Source organism: Furipterus horrens, unplaced genomic scaffold, assembly GCF_987537825.1.
Source record: "Furipterus horrens unplaced genomic scaffold, mFurHor1.1.pri manual_scaffold_2, whole genome shotgun sequence".
Classification (NCBI taxonomy): Eukaryota; Metazoa; Chordata; class Mammalia; order Chiroptera; family Furipteridae; genus Furipterus; species Furipterus horrens.
This window is the reverse complement of record NW_028327172.1, coordinates 215,882,775-215,898,717: the sequence shown is the minus strand read 5'-3', so window position 1 is coordinate 215,898,717 and position 15,943 is coordinate 215,882,775. Positions and strand designations below refer to the sequence as shown.

Genomic DNA, 15,943 nt, shown 5'->3' with positions numbered 1-15,943 from the left:
CCTCCCCCCACCCGTGAGCGGGCCGCCTGCACTGGCTTCACAAACAGGCCCGGGAAACTCTTTAACGGCCCTTCCTCGAGTGCGGGCTGGACCGAGTGACCCAGCTCTAGTGCTCAGAATAAGGCAGAAGGGACAGAGTGACGGAGACCAGGCCACAGCAGGTGTAGTGGCCCCTATCCTCCCCGCCTGGCCTGAGCCATGTCCCCGAGTGCCACACGGTCCTCACCAGTAGAAGTCGGAGTCCTGGCACGGGCACACGCGGGATGTGAGGGCCGACGTGAAGTTTCTGCCATTGATGCACAGCGATGTAGCCTTCCTCTTTCGGAAGCTCCTGCGCTGGCCCATGAGGCAGCGCTCGCCCTGCAGGGGCAGCATGAGGTGCAGTGTGTCCCTTTTCACAGATGGAAACCCGGGGCCCAGGAGGAAAGAGGCATGCCTGGGGGCAAGCCGGGGCAGGATCCCTCCCACCCCACCCACAAGCATTCATGGAGGTAAGCTCGGGGCCCAGGGCAGGTGGTCAGGGAAGGCTTCCTGGAGGAAGCACCATTCAAGCTCCATCTGGGCTCGAGGGGACACAGGGTTGCTGGAAATGGGGCCCCTTTAAGTTCCTCAGGCCCCAGGGATGCCTCCAGACCCTGTGCAGAAGCTGGGACAAGCCATGGCCTGGAGATCTCCTGTGGTCACACAGCGAGTCCTCAGCGGTCCCAAAACAGCCCCACCCATTCCCTGAAATAGGTGCTGTGGCAGTACCAGGCTCAGGGGGCCCATTCACGACCCCAGCCTCCCCACCACTCCTTTGGGAGCGGAGCCGGACCCGAACTGCAGGGAGGCCATCTCTGGTCCCCATTTGTTCCCTGAGGGTGAACATGACACCTTTGGCTATAGAAACAGCTGTGTGTTGAGATTATAAGAAGGGGACCGCCCCAGAGGTTCAGGGGCATTAGGCCACATACAACACGTGTGCCCTGTCACCTTCCTATGGTGGGGACAATCCTGAACCCCAAGCTTGTATTGCTCCACAGGTGGGCTGGGCCCTGAGGACCTGTGCCCCCCCAGTGTGACTGAGTGTGGAGCAGCCCAGCTGCCCAGACAGGGCCAGAACCCCCAGAAGAACTGGGTGTCTAAGGGCAGTAGGGATCTGGGAAGACTTCTTGGAAGAGGAGAGGCTTGCACGGCCTCATGGGGCAGGGACCCTGCCAGGCAGAGGTGGGCCTGTGGGTGCCCGCCCTGCCCAGCCTGCGCCCGGGCCGCACCTGCAGGTCGGTGAGCTCCCAGGAGCTGTAGTCTTCCTCGCGGCACATCCGGGAGAAGGAGGGTCGGAAGTCCACCTTGACCAGCTCCCACTCGGAGCGGTAGCTCATGTGGCCGAAGATGCTGGCGGGGGAAGGTGGGGTGGCCGCCTTATTGGGGCCTGTCCCCTCCCCCCTCAGGGCCTCAGTGCCACCCCCCTCCACCGTGCCACTCGGGGACTGGACTACGGCTCACTGCGGCCGCCAACCCCAGCCAGGCCCGGGGCCGGGGCCGCTGGCCGCTCAGTGCCGGGCTCACAGCCTGGCCCTGCCCTGCGCTGGCCTGTCTGGTCTCAGGTCCTCCTTGGGCAACGTGCCTGCAAGTCCTTCACAGGGACCCATAGCCAGTAATAAGAATAAGGGCAGTGATCACAGTAATAAAACTGTCAACTTGAGAGGTGGAATGGGCAGTGGCCCAGAGGCAGCCCTGACTCCTGGGTCCACCTCTCACGGCCAGGCAGTGTGGGCAGATAAGGGACAGCTCTGCATGGGGACAGGCTCGAGGCCGCCTTCCAGTGGCCGGGGCGGGAGGGACATGCCGCCGTCAGAGAGGAAGAGGAGGCGGTGAGGTGGGAGTGTGGGGGGCACAGGCGTGGTCAGTGTCCCCTGACCCCCGCAGGCCCACCCTGGGTGTCAGCCCCGCCCCACCACAGGCCCTCACGTGATGACCAGCGTCTCCTCCCCCGGCTCACTCAGCAGCCCGTCCACAAACATGGGGGTGCTGCTGAAGTTGTAGGTGCTCCAAGTGCGGCCATCGTCCATGCTGAACCTGCAGGGAGGAGTGTCACTGTCCACCAGGCAGGCAGGAGCACCCCCCGGGTCCAGGACAGGCTGCCCCATGGGACCCAGCCCTGCCCGGGACCCCGGGATCAGCACCATCCAGCAGAGGCGGCTGGGGGAACAGTGTGCTGGGGATGGCGTCTGTGCCCAGGGCCCACCCAGGGCTCAGCTGGACCCCTGACTTCGCTGTCTCCTAGGAGGCCACAGTGGCCACCTGCCTACACTAAGCCAAGGAGCCGTGGGTGTGCTGTGTGGGTGACTGGATGGCAGGCCCACCCAATGCCTGAGCCTGGCCCAGGGGTTGCCAGGCTACTGATAGCACCTGACTACCTCCCAATGCAGAGTACACGGTGCTGCTAGCTCTGAGTGTGGAAAGCTCTTTTTCAGACTAAAGTGATACTGGCTTCCCGGCATCTCCCCAAGTTTGCCTTCTGGATCCCAAGTTCATACCTGACCTCGGTTCCCCACAGCAGCTTTTCAGATGTCTGAAGCTGATAGCAAACCCTCTCTCCCCGGACACATGCTGTTCACTTCCTTGTCTGGCCCTACCTCCTCTACTTAAATAATTCCCATTGATGTTTAAAGTCACCTCCTCCAGGACACCCTCTTTGCGCCCCTAGACTATGGTGGGGGCCTCCTCTAGACCCCACAACCCAGGCCTCCCTTGGGCTCCCTCTGGCCTGTCATTCCTTGTTTCCTCATCTCCCCATGCCCATCCCAGAGCAGCTGCTGGGGAGGGTGTGCTGAGCTTGCCGTTACTCCTGTTGGTGGGGTTTAGAGCCATTGTCCTGGGGCCCCATGAAGAGGCCATTCTGAGGAGTGCTGTGAGGGGCTCCCAGGTGAAGAGAAGAAGCTCTGCCCACCCCACACCCCAGTGCTGCCCCCTCCCTCCCCCTGACGTTACTTGAGGATCTTCAAGGGGATGGAGCTGTCCTTGACGCCCACGATCACGCCGCCGTGGTCCAGGTAGAGGATGTGGTGTTCCTCCTCGAACACCTGCAGGAGAGAGGAGAGAGGGCGCGGCACCCTGAGGAGCGTCAGAGGTTGTTCACGGTCGGGGTCACTCGCTGGGAGCAGAACCGTCCACACGCTGGCTGGGGGTGTTGGCAAAGGCCAGGGCTGATTTGAGGGCTCCTGTGTCCCCAGGCAATCCCCACACTTTGCCACAGCACCCAGGCTCAGCACGCGTGGGATGGACGGATGATGGACGCCAATTTCTAGACCAGTGAGTGACGTGAGGAAGGGCGTGGCTAGGATGTACGGTGGCTGTCCTCTCTACGGGGAACACTCGCGCCCCAGAAAGACAAACAACACAACAGTGGGGCAGGAAGAGTGGAATTTAGAAAAGCACTTAGGACACACACCATCAGTAACAGCAGCCCCTATCTGACATTAAGGCTCAGCTCAAGTGCTGCCTCCTCCAGGAAGCCCTCCGTGGTGCCAGGGCACTAACTCGGGTTCTCCCCAGACCCACCCACGGTGCTCACGCCCTCCAACTCCACAGCCACAGCTACAGGGGATCAAGGCACTCAGTGTGCCTGGTGTCCCCCGTCCTAACTATGAGCTCAGGATAAGCATGCACCCCGAGGCTACATCAGTAGGCACAGAGCTTCCTGGGTGAGGGAGGTGGCAGCTGGTGCTTCGAGGGCACTGTGAAGAAGAAATTTTCACAATTCTCCCTACCCCATCCACCCACCCAACGGACCCCAAGCTCCAGGTCCTCTCTGAGTGCTGGGATCCAGACGCAGAAAGGAAGTCTGGTTCCCGAGGAATCCATAGCCCAGGGACAGACCCCCAAGGGGGCAGAGCACCTCACACAGTGACTCGCCCACTTGGACACTAGCAACGAGGAGCCCCAGCGACTCAACACCCAAGTCAGTGGGCACCCCAGGGAGGGGGAACAAGTGGCATTTGGGTTCGTCTCGGGAGGGGCCAGGGCAGGGGAACAGTGTGTGCAGGGCCTGGAGGTTACGGAGAACAGGGGGCCCAGGGACAAGAAATGCTGGGCCAGGCTGCATGGCCCAAGTCAGCGGTGGGTGAGGTCAGGGAGACACACCAAGTCCCATGGGGGACAGGGTGGGGTGGGGGGCGTGGCACACACAGATTTCCCTTTTAGAGCCTCCGGTGCTGGGGGAAGGGAATTCTGAAGCGGACGGCTTCTCCTCCAGGAAAGAGTGAGCTCCCCGTGTCAGGGGGTATGCAAGGAGAAGCGAGGCTGCCGGGCGGGTGGCAGGGGCCACGCTCAGCCCTGCAGTGTGGAACAAGAGGCACACGGCAGCAAACACGCCTCCTGTGCTGCAGGAGCTGCTTCTGATGCCCGAGGATCCGCAGAGGCCCCTGGCCACTCCCTCGTTCCCGCTCCCCGTGGCAGCTCCCCCAGGGGACCGGGGCTGCTGAGCAGCAGCCGAGGCACCGTGAGAGGACAGCCAGAGTGCGTTCTCAGAGCCTGACTGTCCCCAGGCGGGAGTCACCTCCAGGGACCACCCACCCGCTGGGCGCGGCGCCGAGTGGGCACAACCACCCTGAGCTCAGACTTGTGTCCTTGCCACCTGCCCCTCTCAAGGACAGGTGGGGGGCGTTCACTGTGCCCACCAGGAAGACGGGCACCTTCTAGACATCCCAGGGGATGCCCACAGACAGTCCCACTCTCATTAGCCAGGGACTCTGGAAAAGGGGCCTCCGGGGCTTCCCAACCCCACCAGCGGGGCCACAGGGGCCTTAACACCCACTGCTGTGGCTGGCTGTGCCCCAGCAGTGCCAGGCGGCAGGGCGGAGGGTAGGTGCACCCCCCCACACACCCCGAGGGGCCCTCTGAATGCATTCTGGCCCTTGTGTTGGGCACCCCAGGGCGCTCACGTTGGGAAAATGTATGTCCGTTAGCAGCACACACCCGGCATTTGTATTCACTTCCGGGAGCTCAGACCCATCTCAGGACAGGCCTGCCAGCCTGGCCGCAGCTCTGCAGTCACCTGGCCTTGCCCGTCCTCATCCCCTGCTCCCTGGCCTCCCCCAGCCCCAGTCAACTCCAAATCCAGCTCCAGCAGTTGTCCGTCCCCCGACACGCACATGCACTCACATGGGTGCCCCCCATCGTTTGGGAAGGGAGCAAGTTCCCTGAGGGCAGGCCCCGCCCTCAGCCCTTGGACAGTCTCCCCTTGAATTCTGAGGTCCCCACGTCTGAAACCTAAGCAGGAGGCCTGACAAAAGCAGCCACTGTGGCCGCCTTGCCACCGGCATCTGGGACACTAGGGATGGCGTCTGGGTGAGCCCAGGCTACCTGACCTGAGCCGCGCTTCTCTAGCGGACGGCCCAGCGGTGACCTTTCCGGAAGCCCAGACACGCTTCTCTGGTTTTGCGAAATGGAAACATTACACACAGCAAATCTCCTCTGCCCTTTTCAAAAGTCCGCGTTTCTTGCATATTATTAAAAAGAGCCAGGCCCTTCATCGGGGCTGCCGGCGAAGGTGGTGAGCTGGGGGTTGGCACACCTGCCCAGAGGGCCGCCTGGCAGGGGGCACGGCACAAACCGGAGCTCTCCCAGGGTCGGGAAGCGGCACACACCCCAAGGTTTGGTGCGCGTTCTTAAGCCTTTGACGCGGAGATTGTCGCACCGTGAAGATGGCGGGCCAGACGAGGCCTTTTTTTTTTCTGGAAAGAAGTGGCGTGTGCAGAGGGAGCCGGCCCCTCTTGGCCCAGCACCGGGGTGGGCTCCTGAGCGGCCGCCAGCCTCCCCTCCCCCAGCCGCCCTGTTTCCGTGTTGCCACTGTGACACCTGCCCGTCCCGTCCGAGAACGGGAGCCCCACGTGGGCGCTGCACAGAGCACAGGGGGGCCTCGCAGGGTCCCCGCGATGGGGACCACTTCTGCATGGCGTGCTCTGCCTTTCCTGTCTTTCTTCTCTCGGGCCATACCGCCCCATCGGCTGGTCACCCAGACGTCACCGAGGCTCATCCTGGCCCCAGGTTCGCTCTGGCCCCCCAATCTCCCTCTTCCCGTTCTCTTTGCCATGACTCTGCCTCCCACCCAGCAGCCTCCCCGCCAGGACCCGTGGGGTTGTGCTACCCCCAGTTCTTGGCCCCCAGGGGGCCCTCAGCCCAAGCCTCCCAGTCACCCCCACCCCGTTCCTGGCATTCACGCCCTTGGCTCTGACATTCACAGCAGCGTGTGTGCCGTGCGGAGCTGAGTCAGGTCTGTCACCCCCCAACAATGGCCGTCAGAATGGCTGGTGGCTGAAGGGAGCTGTGTGTCCACCACTCAGGTTGGGGGGAGGGGGGCACAGGACAGACACAGCCCCCGGGTCTCGGTGGGACGCGTCCCCTACCTGCCGCCAGGTCCTCCCGCAGTCGGACGTGATGTACATTTCCTCCTTGTTTTCCACCAGCTGGGAACCCAGGTTACCTGGCCCGGAAGGAAAGGGAGGGATCGCTCTAGGATCAGCCAGCTCCCCCCTACCCGGGTCTGAGCCAGAGAAGTCCCCAGACGGGGGGAGTGTGCCAGGCCTGCACCGCCCACCAGCAATGCCACCGAGGCGTGCCCTGTGGCGCTCGTCCGCTGATGCTGGGCCTGCTGTCACCGTTCTGCGTGGGCCCCGGGCCCAGGGGCAGGCAGCGCTCAGCGCTCCCGGGGACCCCCAGTGACGAGTGTGGCCCCGAATGACAAGTGTAGAATGGTGGTGGGACACGGGTTTGAGAGGATTGGGCCCGGTGGGCTTTCAGCTGGGGCAGGACCCCTTTGGAGGCGGCCCCGAGGGCCAGGTGCAGGGGAGACCAGAGGCGGGCCCGAGGCAGCCTGGCGCTGTCCAGGTGAGCAGCGGGAAGGCACGTGGTAGGTGTTCGTGAAATACCTGCCGAGTAGATTTTGGGGACACCCAGGAGGCTCCTCCTTGGGGTTCACATGAGTCCCTGTGCCGGGGCGGCTACGGGGCTCAGACTTAATCCTGGGGGATGCTAGAATGGGAAGAACCCCAAACCAGTATCCAAGCCAGTGCCGGCTCCCAGGTGAGGACACGGCCCGGACAGGCTGCGGCAGAAACCACAGCGGCCGCCTGAGCGCCTGCCCTCAGGGCGGTCACCGGGGCTCCTGGGCCGGGCCCCGCCTGCCCCGAGCGGCCTCCTGGGAGGGTCTGCTGAGCCGCATTTGTTGGGCCTTTGCTGCGCCGGGTGGTCCTGGCGGGGACCCGGGGTCGGGGCCCCGGGAAGATGGGGCCCCTGAGCCGAGGACGCTGAAGACCCCGGAGCCCCGGAGGCCCTGCCCTGGCGGCCTGCACGTGCAGAGCCGTGGTTACGCAGCGCTCTCAGAAGTGTCTCATCCAGAGCCAAGTTTAGACATCGCTGGGCAAGTCCGGAGGAGATGGATCGCCCTCACACAGGCAACGTGAGTTCCATGCAGAGCGACAGAGTCTGTGTGCCTGTCTTCTTTTCTGAAGACCCACAAAGCACCACTGCACGCATTGATCCCTCCTTCTCTCCATCCACCTGTCTGTCCATTATGCATCCATCCACATCTGTCCACATTCATCCGTCCGTCCGTCCATCCACCCGTCCGTCCGTCCGTCCATCCATCCGCCCATCCACCCACCTTCCCATTCAGCCGACACGGTCATGTACGCATACGGGCCACGCATTCACCCCTCTGTGTTGTCCACGACAGCTGGGCTCCAGGAGATGTCACCGCGCCTCAGCACGCACACCATTACCCAGGCCCATGGCAACAGGTGTCACCCTTGGGAACAGAGCGTCCCTCGCGCGTGGGCGGCTCCTGCCATCTACGATGATGGCAGCCTCCTACCTGCGCCCATGATGAGGCCCGGGGCGGTGTCCTTGGTGTGCACGGTGCCCGAGACGTAGGGGTTGTCTGGCCAGAGCAGGTGCAGGTGCAGGTGGCAGTCCGGCTGCGAGGAAGAGGACGAAGGCCACAGTCAGCACCTGGGTGGGACAGGTGTCCCTAGGGAGGGCAGGACTGAGGCCGAATTCGCCCCTGTGCGTCCGGGTGGGAAGGCAGGGGCAGGGGCACCTCTGAGGGGTGGGTGGAGGGTGGCGGGAGGCTCTGAGGCCAACCTCGAGGTGAAGGCCATCAGGGGAAGCCCAGGGTGGGTGCTGGCGGGGGGCGCCCGGCATGCAGCGCTGGGCCACGGACCGTGACTCCCGCCCCGGCACACCCCACACTCACGCCCATCCGTTCATCCACCTAGAGCCTCTCCTGGGGGCCGGGGACGGAACCCCGACAGCCCAGGCCTCAGAGAGTGGCCGCGGACACACTGTGACCCCCAAACCTCCGTGAAAGGCGGGGAGGTGGGGTGTGCGTGCCACAGCCGGTCCCCTCGCCGGCGTCTGGGCCCACCTCGCCGGCAGCCCCGCCGCACCCTGGCAGGAGGGGCAGGAACGCCAGGTGTAAGAATAATTTCAACAGCTGTTCACACTGATCAAGGGCCGCGTTGAGGCAATTTGCCCAAAGACAGTTGTTGGGGCTGGGACGACGACCAAGGACACCCGGACCCAATGTCCACGCCTGGAGCCCCGCAGGTGTCTGTCCCTGCGTGGGACGCACTGCCCAGCCACTCTGGGCCAGCAGCCTCCCGGAGTGAGGCTCACAGCAGCTTCCTGTCCCAGCCCAGGCAGACCCCTGTCTTCTCCTCAGCGGCCTGTGCCCAGCTCCCCCAGGGCGGCCTGGGTCCCAGGAGGACAGGCAAGCAGAGGAGGATGCGTCCTGTGTCCTCCCTGGGGGTCCCCAGGCCTCAGTCTTGCCTCCCCCTCATGTCACATACGCATTACAGACAAGGAAACTGAGCCTAAACAGGCTCCCACAGAAACAACAGAGACCACCTGAGAGCGTGCCTACAAAACCAAGGGACACTGGACGAGGTCCAAGGTCTCCGCACAGTTCCCTCCAGGACGCCAGCCACTGTACTGGGCGGTGACCCGTCAGCCACCAGCCAGGGCTGCCCACAGCGGCGGCGGGGTGGGGACGTAAGGGCCCCCGCACGCTGTTCCTTCTCTCCTTCCATCCGAAGCCTGAGAAGCAGAGTCTGGGTTCTGGCTGGCTGAGCCCAGCTTGACAATGTAGGAATTCCTGCCCTTTCCCCAGGCGAGAGACCCAGCGTGCCCACGAACACCAGGGTGACAAGTCTCAGGCCAGCTTTCTGTGCTCCCCAACTCAAGGGGTTTGTGTGGCCTGGAGTATGGGCAGGGTGGGGACACGGAAGAGGTAGGGCTTTGGATCCTTGTAGCCCCTCTCAATGCTGTGTGACTCTGGGGAAACTGCTTGGAGTCTCTGAGTCTCAGTGTCTCTTGGCAAAGGGGGCGGTAACCTCTGCTTCACAGGATTGCTGGGTGAACACAGCTCAGCTTCTGGAGAAAGTTGGGGGCGGGCCGTCCCCTGGCCAAGGCTCTGTCTAACTGTTCACCAATAAAAAAGGAATCATTTCCTTGGCCGTCTCTTTTATCTGAAAAAATCTCGTTTAGAAATACCACAGGGCTGAGCACCCAGAGATCTGAATCTGAACTTTGGAGGGACCGCTGATTTTTATGGGAACCTCGGGCCTCGGTTTCCTCATTTGTGAGTTGGAGACGGGGGTGGGGTGCTGTCACTCATGAGCCTTTCAGGGTGCGGGGAGCAGCAGAGCGCCGCCGGACCCCCCTTATCTTTACGATGCTGTACTGCCGACCAGATCTCTCTGAGAGACGTCTTTCCTCCTCGTTTTATGTTTCTATAGTGCTTCCTCCTGGGTCATGAACAGAGTCCATCTCAGACAGATTATCTTAAGTTAAAAATCAAACTTTCATAAATTGGATATTGATCCAGGTCAGACGGCGCCGGAGGGTGGCCCCAGGGTCTGATCCAGTTGGCGCCGAGATTTATCGTCTGTTCCTGGTTTTAAAAATGCATTGGCTGCACCACGAACGCTCCATCCACCCACGTGAGCTGTCAGAGCAGGGGGGCTGCGCACACGGAGGGCTGAGCGTGGCCTGGGGCTGGGGCAGGATGTGTCCGGGGAAGGGGTGCGGATGGGGGATGGGGAAGGGGTGTGGGTTTCCTATGGGGGCGATGCCAACACTCTCAGTGGACTGTGGTGACGGCCACAGCTCCGGAAAGGCACTAAAGCCACGGAGCTGTGCTCTTAAACTGGCTGAGTCACATGGGACGTGCGCTACAATTCAATACAGCTGCAAAGCCAAGAGAACAGACGGCAGCCAACTGCTGAAAGAAGGCCCCGCGCTGCCGCAGAGGCTCACGGGTGGGCTAGCGACCCTCTGTGGTGATGACGGCAGGTCCCCTGGCCAGACCCTGATCACTGCGTCCTCCGGGAAAGCCCCGTCCAGGAAACCTGTGGGGACAGTGTGGCATCGCTCCCCGGGGTTTCCTGAGGTCTCCTGAGTGCACAGCAGGCTGGGAGCCCACACCTCCGGTGAGACCATTCAGTCCTATGCCCCTGCCCACCCAGGGCCGGGCATGGGGTCCAGGGTGGGGACACACCTGCAACCCTGGTGGCAGGGCCAGCTGCCAGCGGCAGGCAGGCAGGAGCTCCCAGTCGGGAGAAAAGGAGCCTCACCAGGAGAGTGGCCCCAGGGCCCCTGACAGGCTCCTGGGCAGAGAAGGGCCCTCTACGGTGCCCCGGTTTCCTGGTGGGCCAGGAGGGGCGGCAGTGGCCAAGCTCCTGGGCGGGTCCCCTTGAGGCCTTGCGCACCTCACGTCACTGACTCTGGGCAGCAAGCAGGGCCAGGCGGGGAGCCGCTTCCCAGAACAAGGCGCTCCCCGTCCCCATCCCCCTGGTGGCCGTCTGTCCTAGCTGCCAGGCACCTGTTTGGGCCAGAAGCCACTCCTCAGGGTTCCCTGTGGTCAGTTGTGACCCACGGGTCACTGGCAGATGCAGGCAGAACTGATGTCCCCTTTGGTGCCACGGAGGGTTGCCCCAATGTCTCCTGGTGGCCCTGGAGCTGCTGGCTGTCCTGCCAGAGTCTGACAGCTGGAGACCAGGCTGGGCGGACGCCCTCCGAGCCGCGTCTGGGCCGAGCAGATGAAGGGCAGGGCAGGCCGGGCAGGCCGGGCAGACCCGGAGGGACCCTGCCAAGGTCACTGGACAGCTGTCCTGGGTGTGCACTGTCAGGGATGGAGGGGCCCTCTGGGCCACCCAGGGCGAGGGCGGAGAACGTTGAAGGCAGGCCAGGACCCCAGGTGTCGGGACGGAATGGCCCAGTCCTGAGGAGGTGGCCCGCGCCCCTGTGGGGCTCGGGCAGGTGTGCAGTGGGCCAGGCTGACGCCCACACTGCCCCAAATGCCCCTTCTCAGCCCCTCTGCCTGCAGGAGTGGCTGGTGCTCTAGAGAAGTGCCCCCTAAGTCACGAGAGACTCGATGGACAGAGGGCTGCACCCCCTGCCCGTGTGAGCGAGGAGTCCCGCCCGCCGGACACCCGCTTCCTGACTTGGCCCGAGTCTGAGAAGTAGCCGTGTGCTGCACATGGGCGGGTGTCACTGTGATGACAGATGTGCACAGACCCTAAGTCATCGCCCACATGTGACCTATCACCCTAAACCTATCTGCCCCCCCTCATCTGTCTGAAAGTTCCCGCCTCCCCCCCGTTGGCGAAGGGCACCTCCCCGCGGAGAGCCGGCGCCGGCCCCGGAGAGTATCCGTGCCGCAGAGGCAGGAGCAGGGGGAAGGCAGAGATATCGCGTGCCTGTCGCGACCCCAACAGCGGCTTTTTGGCCGGCACATAAGCTAAAACGTAAGGAAAAATGCCCGATGGCTATAATTTCTGGGTAACACGGCTGTCGCTCACCTTATCTCTCTTTTTCACACTTTTCTGTTTTTATCCAGAATTCTGCCATTAGCAGGAATCCCCTTTATGATGAGCAATGGACCCTCAGGTGTAGTGTGCCCTGCTCGCAGCAGGTACGCGTGGCTGGTGGGGACACCGTCGGAGGCCCCAGCCGGTGGCCGCGCTGGTCCCTGCGCCCCCAGCTCCTGGCCGCCTGGCCACACAGACGGTAGCGGGCCTCTGAGCCGCAGCTCTAATTTATGTTTCCACGGCCTGTCCTCTGCTCACAGGGGCCTCGCCAGCCTGCCTGGGCCGCCACCCGTGCGCGTGCCTTGCTCCTGCCCAGGTTATTTTAAGGCCGGGACGGAAACCTCACCCCGGGTGTCTCCCCACTGAGCCGCACCACTGACGCCCAGAATCTATTCTTAGCAAACACTGGCTTTGACGGATTAACGTGGCTCCACATTGCCAATGAGGACACAGATTCAGCCTGTCACAGCTGCTCTGGTCTCGGAAGCAGGTTGACAGGCGCTGTCACCCTCTGTCATCCACAGCAGGGGCCTTAGGCTGGGCCAGCTCAGCTCAGCAAGGGGCGCCCCTGCCCAGGCAGGGCTGCCACAGAGCCCCCACTGTGGTCCGGGGTCCCTGTCAGGATGAAGCAGGAGCTGATGCTGCCCGGACTGTACCCACACAATGGCCCTGAGCCCTGAAGAACAGGCACGGTTACTCTCTTTACAGAGAGGACGGGGTGGTGGGCTCTGGGGCCCCCAGCCCAGCCCAGCCTGTGACGGGCCTTGAGGTCAGAGAGAAGCAGACAGGGAAGTGAGTGTGCCCCGTGAGGGCCCCCCGTGGAGGGACATCTGGGCGGGGTTCGCAGGTGACAGCAGGAGTTTGCTCCGGGACAGCATGGGGACCGGGGCAGTCCCAACCCCTCCCTGCCTGCTCTGCGCCGGGGTCTCCGTGGGTGTCACGCCATTCACACCACATGCCCCAGGGGTTCCTTCCTTTTTCAGTGAAGCCTCAGGAGCGCCGACTGACGTGGCCAAAACCACACAGTCAGTGGGGACCAGAGGCCACTGCACGGCGCAGCCCCAACTCTGAGCCTGTCCTGCTCTGGGGGGCCCCCACTGGGGAAGGGCCAGGGTGCCAGTGGGGGTGAGCTCCCCCTTCAGCCTCTCCCCCCTCACACGGCGTGAGCCTGCGTGCCTCCCAGGCCTCCTGGGGCCCATGCAAGGACCCTAGGGAAAGCCAGCAGTCCGCACCCCCAGGGCAGCTGAGACACTGGGCAGTCTACATGCCTACTCATGAGGAGGGCACCCTGGAGGGGCGGCCTAGAACTCGTGACATCTGGGCTGGGGCAGAGCCCACTTCCTGGCCCTGGACACTGGCCAGTGGGATCTGAGGTGTCACGTGAGCAGGTCTGCCGTGAGCTTGCCTATTTCTGCCCCTCCCCCACCCTGCAATGGCCCTGAATGGGTCCCGGGAGCACAGGGGAGGATCCCGTCCTGGGTGTGTGAGCAAGGCACCCTGCCGAGCCCAGGCGCAGGTCTGAGAGCGGTGAGGGCTGCTGGGGTGCTTTGTCGCACAGCAGTGCTGTGACCAGAAGTCATGGATGCACTTTGCCCTCAACCTCCTGTTAACTCTTCTGGGAAACAAGGGGTCCCCGTGACCCTGTGCACCATGCCCTGAGACATCAGGGGTCCCTGCCTCTGACCCCCGGGGTCCCCTTAGCAATGCCATGCACCCCGCCCACAGCATGTATGACGAGGTGGGGACACTCACAGGCTCACAGCCGGTCGGCTTTCCGTTCATGTCCATGCTGGGCGGCCGCAGGCGGTCCCAGTCGCGGCCCTTGTTATAGGTGATCAGCGTGACAACCTTCCCGTCCTTCTTCTGGTTCGCCAGGAAGACACCTTTCACGCCATGGACCTGGGACAGAGTCAGAGGATCATACGAACCTGTCCGCAGCCGACCGTTGGCCGGGCTCACCACGCTTGGCCCCTCACCAAGAGCTCTGCGCCCATGGCCCGTGCACCCCGGCCACGGCCCGGCTGAGGCCGCCTCTGCGCTCTGGAGAGGAGCAGCTCGGGGACGAGAATCCCAGACTCTGACCGGAAGCCAGGCCTGTCGGACCCCAAAGCCCGATGCTTTTCACGACACTGAGCTGTCCTCCCAGAACGAGACACCGGCTGCCGGACGGTGGGCAGAGCCCCGGACCCGACAAGCCCATGCAGCGTGGTCACCCTGTCTCTGGGCAGAGCTGCTGCTTCAGCCCCCCTCTCCCTCCTCCCCCCACCCCCAGTGGACGCACAGGCCTTGACCAATGGAGTTGGTCTGGGCTTTCCTCCAAGACCCCCACAGCCCATCCCCAGACAAAAATCCCAAGTAGCAAGGACAGGGGTCCGTGTGCACCCCCACCTGCCCCGGACGGGGGCTCATTTTGCCTGCGTCACTCACGGCCAGCCTTGCCCCTGACCGGCCCAGGGCAGTGACCCAGACACGTCGGCTCGTGAGCAATGGCCCCATATCAGCAGTTTCCTATGGTTCGCCTCCCGGTCCCACAAGGATGACTCGTCCTGCAGGCGCCCCCGGCACGGCGGCCACAGACCCCGTCACCGAGAGCCACCGTGCAGCCGGAGCCCCGGGGCGTCTCCCCTGTGCCCGAGGCTTCGGGCTCCTCTCTGTGCAGGAGCCCACGGAGAGCCCGAGGAAACGGGGGCTTGGCAGTGACGGGGTGTGCCCAAGGCTCCGCAGCCGAGGGTCGGGTCAGGGTCGCAGTGCGACACCCGGTACCAGTGCCCTCCCCGTGGCTCGTGGGCAGATGGGAGCGTCCGGGGGTGAGCGCGCTGAGCGGCCGTGGCAGCGGGGGTCGGCACGGCCCTGTCCTCACGCACAGGCTGCCCAGTGCCTGGCACACGGGGGCACCCGTCCGTGACACGGGAAGGGGGGACCGAGGAGGGACCGGCGTCCAAGCTTCCCGTGGCTGCTGCCGCAGAGGAACACGGCCGAGTGGCTGCAGTCCACATCGGGTCACGCTGCGTCCGCGCAGGAGGTCAGAGGCTCTCCGGCCCCTCCGGGAGAATCCGTTTAGTCTCTTCCGGGTTCCGGAGGCGCCTGCGCCCTGCGCTCACGGCCCTCGCCCCTTGGCCCGCACCTCTCTGGAACATTCCTCCACACGCCCGTGCCTCTGGTCCCCTCCACCGCCACCCCCTTCAGCTTCTAATGGCCCGTGGCTCGGTGGGTCCCCACCCTGATAATCTGGGTAAACTTCAGATCTGCTGGTGGGCACCCCAATTCTGATCTTCAACCATCATCTGCACAGGAGGCTGTCTTGCAGCAGGGGTGTCCATCCTTCATGAAGTTTCACAGCTGGTCCTTCAGGGGAGGCAGCCCCCCAATGTGGGGGAACAACAACACCTCTCTCACACACACCGACTGCACTTCCCCACCACCTGGGACGGTCACGGCCCTCTCTCCTGTTCACCCGAGACATGGCCTGGGATGGGCGTCCGAGGTGACACCCAGCGCTGGGTCCAGGTGCCTCCTGTCCTAAGGGCACGCGCGCTGCCAACTCGCCCAGGGACGCTGTGCTTTGTTAGTCCTCACTCTTCTGTATCCCAACTGGTCTCCGTGGGAAGACCCCACGGCAAATAACAGGGACCCCCATGCCTGCCCCAGCGAGACCCGGCGTGGCCTGCTTGGTTCCTGGGGCGGCTGCGCTGGATCCCCAAGCGAGGGGCGGGGCCGTCAGAACGGCTCTCCCACAGGCCTGGAGGCCAGAGTCCAAAGTCAAGGTGTCGCTCTGCAGGCTCCACGGGGGTCCTTCCTGCGTCTCCCAGCTCCTGGTGGCTCCTGGCACTCCTGGGCTGTGGCCGCGTCTTCCGGTCTCTGCCTCCATCCTCACGCGGCCTCTCCCTGTGTCTGGGTCATCTCTTTGATCCTATAGGACACTTGTCACCAGATCTCATCTCAAGATCCTTCACTGAACAGCAGCTACAGGGATCCTTTTTCCAAATAAGGTCACCGTCACAGGTTCTGGGCTCTGAGGGGGCCACGTCTCCCTGGGTCTGCGTTCAGGCCACCACACGGCTAGGCCCCAGCTGCGGCTGGGAACTACGGCA

The 15,943-nt window shown here is 63.7% G+C and overlaps 1 protein-coding gene across 1 annotated transcript in view; it reads right to left on the bottom strand.

Annotated features, from left to right (window-relative positions):
* Positions 1-15,943, bottom strand: part of SORCS2 (sortilin related VPS10 domain containing receptor 2) — a 253,382-nt gene that overhangs the window by 17,839 nt on the left and 219,600 nt on the right. Inside the window, exons 10-16 of the mRNA XM_090267115.1 lie at positions 13,605-13,751; positions 7,856-7,958; positions 6,390-6,466; positions 2,974-3,065; positions 1,951-2,058; positions 1,254-1,374; positions 227-360 (exon numbers count right to left, since the gene is read on the bottom strand). Of these exons, the coding sequence (XP_090123241.1) occupies positions 227-360; positions 1,254-1,374; positions 1,951-2,058; positions 2,974-3,065; positions 6,390-6,466; positions 7,856-7,958; positions 13,605-13,751 (782 nt within the window). The remainder of the gene's footprint in view (positions 1-226; positions 361-1,253; positions 1,375-1,950; positions 2,059-2,973; positions 3,066-6,389; positions 6,467-7,855; positions 7,959-13,604; positions 13,752-15,943) is intronic.